Source organism: Lynx rufus, unplaced genomic scaffold (genome assembly GCF_022079265.1).
Source record: "Lynx rufus isolate CCGP_SWC_20201006 ecotype Redwood Valley unplaced genomic scaffold, mLynRuf1.p SCAF_14, whole genome shotgun sequence".
Classification (NCBI taxonomy): Eukaryota; Metazoa; Chordata; class Mammalia; order Carnivora; family Felidae; genus Lynx; species Lynx rufus.
This window is the reverse complement of record NW_025814828.1, coordinates 35,525,544-35,532,265: the sequence shown is the minus strand read 5'-3', so window position 1 is coordinate 35,532,265 and position 6,722 is coordinate 35,525,544. Positions and strand designations below refer to the sequence as shown.

The window sequence follows — 6,722 nt, the reverse complement described above, 5'->3', positions numbered from 1 at the left end:
TCCAGCCACCAAGAGATTCTAGGTTCTCTTAATAAGTACCCCTTTTAAAAGTCCAAACTGGGTTTCACTGAACTCATTTAAACCCACTTTGAAGTATTTCCCTTGGTAGACATAGCCCCCGAGTTATTTTTGCTGTAAGAGATTAATGCCTGTACCAAGTTTTAAAAATCATGAATGCTATTAGGCACCGTTACTTGGCCTGGACACCCCAAAACAAGTAACAGAACATCCCAAGAGAGCTTTCATTCAGTCTTCCTCCCCTGTAAAAACTACCCCTCGAGGTGTGTGCAGGTCCCGTGAAGAGAAAGACCAGCCAATCTACCCTCCCCTAAACAACACTGTATTTTCAGAGCACGAAATAAACACTCTGCAGCTTCCGTTCTTTGCTACTTTCTATTTTTTTTATTAACCAAACTGCAGGTTTAAATCAGATTCGAACTGTTTTATTTGAGTCAAAACCAAACTTTTCACTGGCCTTTTCTTCAGGAAGAGTAACAGTTCAGTGCTTGCAAGCTGCAAAAACTCAATCGGGCCCGCTCAGCCAGGTTTGGAGGACGGGTTGGAGCTGGGGGCTGCCTAGCAGGAGTTGTCATCCTCAAAGTCGCTAGCACACACACGGTCGCTGGTGGGAACCATGGTGGGGTCGTTGGTGGTGGTGGTGGCAGCGGTGGTGGTGGCGGTGCCGCCGTAGTGGTGGATTACGAAGCGGCCCGCCTGCACACTCTGCGCCATGACGTTGGTGGTGTGGCACGCCAACAGCAGCAAGTTTCGAGGCTGTACGCGATAGGCGAAACGCATGAAGGCCATCGAGTAGAAGATGAGCGCCGTCGTCATGCGGCCACTGATGATGTCGGGCGGTGCCCTCATATCCTTAAAGGCGGCCAGCGGCAGGCCCCAGTTGGCCACAGGACCCCAGAAGTGCACGCTGGTCAGGTATTCCCTGAACTCCTTGGTCTTCATGTAGTCCCTCGCTCTCCGCCACAGCGCTGCCACCGTCGCCATGATCGCCGAGCGGTGGGAGCACCAACGGAATAACAGCCAGCCTCCAAAGACGTGGCCCCACGCAGCATCGGCCGCTGTCCTCGCGCCTTCGCGTGGCTGCCATAAAGTGCTCCACACAGCGCATGCCTCTGTCGCACTTGCCTTTAAGTGCAGGAGGTGTGGCCACGCCCTTCCGCCTTCACGTGACGGCCGTAAAGTGTATCTGACAAGCACTTAACGAGCTTTCGTTGCGTTTGGAGATGGAAGGCGTAGCCTCGCCATCATCCGTAAGCAGCGCTGCCAGAAAGGATGCAGAGTGTGCGTGCTCGTGTGTGTGTGTGTGTGTGTGTGTGTGTGTGTGTGTGTGTGTGTGTTCGTTCCTCTAACAAAGGTGAGACCGCAGCCTCGTCTTCACTCGCCATTGGGGTGTGGCCATCGTAGAACTCTCAGGGCTCCACGTGGCACGCAGGGAGGTGAGTGTCCGTCCAGCTGTGTGCTTCTCTTCAACTATCCAGGGGAAAACTTGGCTTGTTCTGCCCAGTGTGTGGACAGTGTTGACTAGATGTCGATACAGAATCCTTCAACCAAGTACACAATTTTAGTCCTTATACAGTTTGCCTGAGCATTGCAGATGCTGTGACATTCCACCCCTAAATCTTTCAGCATCTGGATCTTAACAAGGACATTCTCCTAACTTAACCACAGTACAATAATCCACTCAGATACTTAACATTAGATACAGTACTATTTAATAGATACAGTACTATTTAATATGCAGTGCATATTTAAGTTTTATAGTTTTGGGCTGTTTTTTTTTTTCTTTCACGTTGGAGAGGGGGGATCCAGGATCCAGTTAAGATTCACATTTAGTTACGTCTTTTAGATTAATCTCCCTTAGTATTGAGGAGTTCCTCAGCGTTTTTTGTCTTTCATGACATTGATATTTTTGAAGAGTACAAGTCAGGGGTTTTTCAGAATATCCTTAATTTGGATTTATACGATTTCTCATAATTCGATTTAGGTTAAACATTTTGGGTCAAGAATACTACACATGTGATGTTGTCCCCTTAGTGCATCACAGTGGAAGGCACATGATATCCCATTGTTCCATCATTGGTGATATTAAGTTTGATTATCTGGTTAAGGGGTTATCTGCCAGGTTTCTCCCCCTCTGTAATCAACAAAATAATACAGGGGGAGCCTCTCTGAGAGTGTACGGAAATTCTGTTTCAACAGTCTTTCACCTAATAGTTAATATACATTGATGAAAATTCTTAATGACACAACTGATAATTATCTTACAAGTGTTTCCTATTTTTCCAATTAAAAATAGCGTGAAAATTAAATATACATTGAAATATTAATACTTTAGTGATTTATAAACAAGACCATGGTAGCTTTAAAAATTAGTACATTAATTATGTTTATTTACACCCCAAATATTTTGCAAATATAGCTCCAAGTATATAATATAGCCATTGCTCAAAAGGAAAACAGCATCATTTTTAGATAACCTTTTTAAAATGTTGGGCTTCCAAATATGGATGACTGGAATACTAAATTGGTTCAGTACTAGTTTGAATTAACACATCAGCAACCATGAATTGAGTGACATTCTAGGCCTACACCGTCAGATGCTCCAGTGTCCTGAAAGAAATGTAAGCCACCACTCTTTGTCCATAAAAAAAAAACTTTCAGTACTTGTAGATCAGCTAAACTTGGGTTGTTACTTCGTTCTTGATTAACTCTTGCTGTGTGATAAATCACCCCAGAACTTAGTGGCTTAGAACAACAGCAGTCCTTTATTTTACTCACAAATTTGCAGTTTGGATGGGACTCCATAAGGACTGCTTACTGCTCCAAGCATCACCAGCTGGGGCAGCTCAGTTTGGGGCTGGAAGATCCACTTTCAAAGTGGCTCACTAACATGACTGGCAAGTTGATACCGGTTGTTGGCTGGGAGCTCCACTGGGATCATTGGCTGGAAGGCCTCAGTTCCTTCCCACAAGCTGCTTGTACTTCCTCACAGTATGGTGGCTGTGCTTCAAAAATAAGCGTAACAGGAGAATCAAATAGAAGCCCTGAGGTAGGCAGAATTTTACCCCCAATGACCCTTGCCCTGGCATATCTCCCATTGGGATGGGTGGAACCTATGAATAGGATTAGATTTCACTCCCATGGTTATATGACAGAAGGGATTTTGCAGGTGTAAGTAAGGTCCCAAATCAATTGACCTTAAGTTAGGGAGATTCTACAAGTGGGCCTCAAGTAATCACTTGAGCCATTTAAATCTGGGTCCATTCTAGAAGCCAGAGATAGAGGATATCAAGGGATTTGAAGTGTGGGAGGGATTTGACATGAGGGAGATTATCTGCAGCTGGCTTTGAGGGTGGAGGTGGCCATATTAGCAAGGAATTTGGGTAGCCTTTAGGAGCTGAGTGCAGCCCCAGCTGACAGCCAGCAAAGAGGGGCAGACCTCTGTCCTCACAAAGAATTGAATTCTATCAACAATGTGAGTGAGCCTGGAAGTGGATTTTCCCCTAGACCCTGTGAGAACTCAGTCCAGCCAACACCTTCAGTTCAGTTTTGTGAGACCCTGAGCAGAGAACCCAGCCATGCTGTGCCTAGAATTCTGACATACAGACCCAGATAATAAGTGGGTATTGTTTTAAGCCACTAAGTTCGTGGTAATCTGTTGTGCCACAATGGAAAACTAATATAAGCTATATTGGCTTTTGTGATCTAGTCTCTAAAGTCACATAACATCGCTTTCTCCAATCATAAGCCCACCCAAATTCAATGAGAGAGGACATAGACCCACCTCGCAAAGGCAGGAGTGTGAGTGCCAAAGTCATACTTTAAGAAGAGTATGTGAGGGGCACCTGGGTGGCTCAGTCGGTTAAGCATCCAACTCTTGGTTTGGGCTCAGGTCATGATCTCACGGTTCGTGAGTTCAAGCCCTACGTTGAGCTCTGCACTGACATCACAGAGCCTGCTTGGGATTCTGTCTCTCTCCCTCTCTCTCTACCCCTCCCCTGCTGGTTCTGTCTCTCTCAAAATAAATAAACTTAAAAAAAGAGCATGTGGGATGGGAAATATTGTGGCCGCCTTTGGAAAACAGAGTTTACCATGTTACTTGTAATCACAGAATTATAGAACATTGGAGTTGAAAGGATCTCACAGTTTATCTGTAAAATGTGGACAGTGGTACCTACCTCACAGCAGTATTGTGAGATTTCAATGTGATAATCCTTGTTCAGGGCTGAGTATAGGATCTGGTATATAACAAGTGTTCAGTGAATTTCTGTTACCTTTTTATCATCCACTGTAACCCCCTCATTTTACAAATGAGGCATGAAGCCTGAAGAGATCATGTCATTTGCCATGGTGATACAGTGAGTTTGCAATAGACCACATCAGTCCTCTGCACAAATCACTTTAACATCTGATGTGTTTCTGTCTTTCCTACCATGTTGTGAGTTCCCTCAGACCAGGGAAAACATCACCAAAGAAACTGTTCCTTCTCCCCGTGAGCCCTTTTAATAGGCTGACTGGATATGGCCCAAAACAAATTGGACAAGACAGGGTCTGCCTTTCAGTGGAGCATTTTACAGCTAGAGAAATGGAGGTACACGCAATGTGTGGCTTTCCTGGTAGATTCCAGGCTGGTAGATGCAGGCTAAATAATGCCTTTGTATCAGGTTTGTGCCTGGTAGATACGTGTTGGTTGGTACAGTTATGAGAATGGCCCAGGCGGAGGGTAAGACATAGTAATGGAGCTTGGCCAGCACTTGAAGGGGAACTGGAGAAAGATCCAGGGCTAGGAGTGAGCACAGCTACAGAGACTCCTTCCTGGCTGAAGCAAAGATGGTGACAAAACAGTCTTAGGATTAGAGAACATAAGTGATGTTACCAGGCCCAAGTTTGGCTGCCTGCCGCTTGAAAGGCCAATACTCAAGAGACAAGCGTTGATTGGAAAGGAATAGCTGTATTCACATGGCCTGCCACCTGGGGAGAAGGTGGACTCTTGTCCAAAAGCCAACTCCAAGGTTTCTGCCTGGCCTAGAAATTTTGAAAGGAGTTTAATCAGTTAAGGGAGTGCGGTGGTCTGTGGCATTTCTTGATTATGTGCAACTCGATGATGCCAGCTACAGAGTTATCTTGGTGTTTGAAGGTTGTGCAAGAAGTTCTAGTTCCTTGGTGCCCGGGAGGCAGGAGGGCGGGCTGTGCAAGAAGTTCTGGTTCCTTGGTATGCGGGGGTGGTTGTGGAAGAAGATATGGTTCCTTGGTACTCAGGGTCTTGTGCAAGAATATCCTGTTCTTTCTGCATAGGAGGGCAAGGTCTACAGATGCACAAAGGGAGGTCAGTAAAGTCATTTATGTGACCTTAAAAAAAGAAGACATTTTGCTAAAAAATTGCTGGGCTAATCGGAAAGCTGACGCAGCCTCAAACACACTTGCTGGCCTCTATGGCCTGGGAAAGTTCTGGTCCTTCATTTCCCAAGGCCAGTGGTCTGCATATCTCAAAGAGAGTAAATCAATTCTGTTACAGATCAAAGGCCTTAGGTCAGCAAACGAGGAGTGTGTTAACTTGAAAGCAGGTTAACCCTTAAGACCAGCCGGGTGCTATTACAGTTAATGTTGGCCAATGACTACCTTTCCCCACAGGTAAGTGAGCCCTGCTGTGTATCCCAGTGTGTTTTAACAGCTGAGACTAAACAGCTGAAGGTATATCATTATTTTAAATACTATCTCTTTACCATTAATGTTATTGGAAGTGGTGTTTCTCCCCACCGTGCTGCCTCTCCCAGCATAAAGCTGTCAGGGTCTACTGTGCGACTCAGCCTGGAGGCACTAATGTGAACTTGGTCAGTCAGTTCACTATCCTCTTTCAGAGGAAAACGATGGGAGAAGACAACCAAATACAAAGGTGGGTTCAGACCTTTGCCCAGTCCTCTCCTCTAACCAAGATTCCAGCTCACAAGGTCCTGTGAAATCCTGCCTGATGTTAACAATTCTCGCAGTACACGACCCTTCAGTGAGTTCCAATGCAGTGGACCATAGAGAGCATGCCTTTTTATTTTACCTGTTCTTTTTAACTTTTTAGTTTGTAATAATTTCAAACTCACAGAAAAGTTAAAACAGCTTAAAGCAAGTGTAACAAAGCAAGGAGTGTCAAAAGAACACCCTCCTATCCTTCACCCAGGTTTACCAACTCTAACATTTTGCAACAGTCCCTGTAAAGTTTTCTCTACCTCTAAGGGTATTTCTTAAGAATGTCAGTGTGTATTTCCTCAGCACATGGACACCCATGACTTTGTTTTGCATTACCACAATACACCCATCAAAATCAAGACGTTTAACAATATAATACCATAATCTGCGGTCCTTATTCACACTTTGTTCATTGTCCCAGTAATGTCCTGTTCACAATTTCGTTTTCCTAGTCCCGGATCCAGACCAGGATGATACAGTGCATTTCATCGTGGTGTCTCTTTTACCTCCTTTCATCTAGAACAGTTCCACCTTCCTCTGCCTTTCTTTGCCATTCATGACCTTGACATTTTAGAAGAGTACGGGCCAGATATTTGATAGAATGTCTGTCATTATGGGTTTATTTGATGTTTCTTCATGCCCATCTTCAGGGTGTTCATTTTGGGCAGGAACCCCACGAAGGGGATGTTTTGTCACCAGTGCGTCACATGAGGAGGCAGGCATGTGATATCTGTGTGTCTGGTTAT

At 45.0% G+C, this 6,722-nt stretch overlaps 1 protein-coding gene across 1 annotated transcript; it reads right to left on the bottom strand.

The window, feature by feature from the left end:
* Positions 1-474: 474 nt before the first annotated feature.
* Positions 475-1,299, bottom strand: MPC1L (mitochondrial pyruvate carrier 1 like). The gene has a single exon (XM_047076395.1). The coding sequence runs from the start codon at positions 1,000-1,002 to the stop codon at positions 577-579; it is 426 nt and encodes a 141-aa protein (XP_046932351.1). The 5' UTR covers positions 1,003-1,299; the 3' UTR covers positions 475-576.
* Between the last annotated feature and the right edge of the window lie 5,423 nt (positions 1,300-6,722).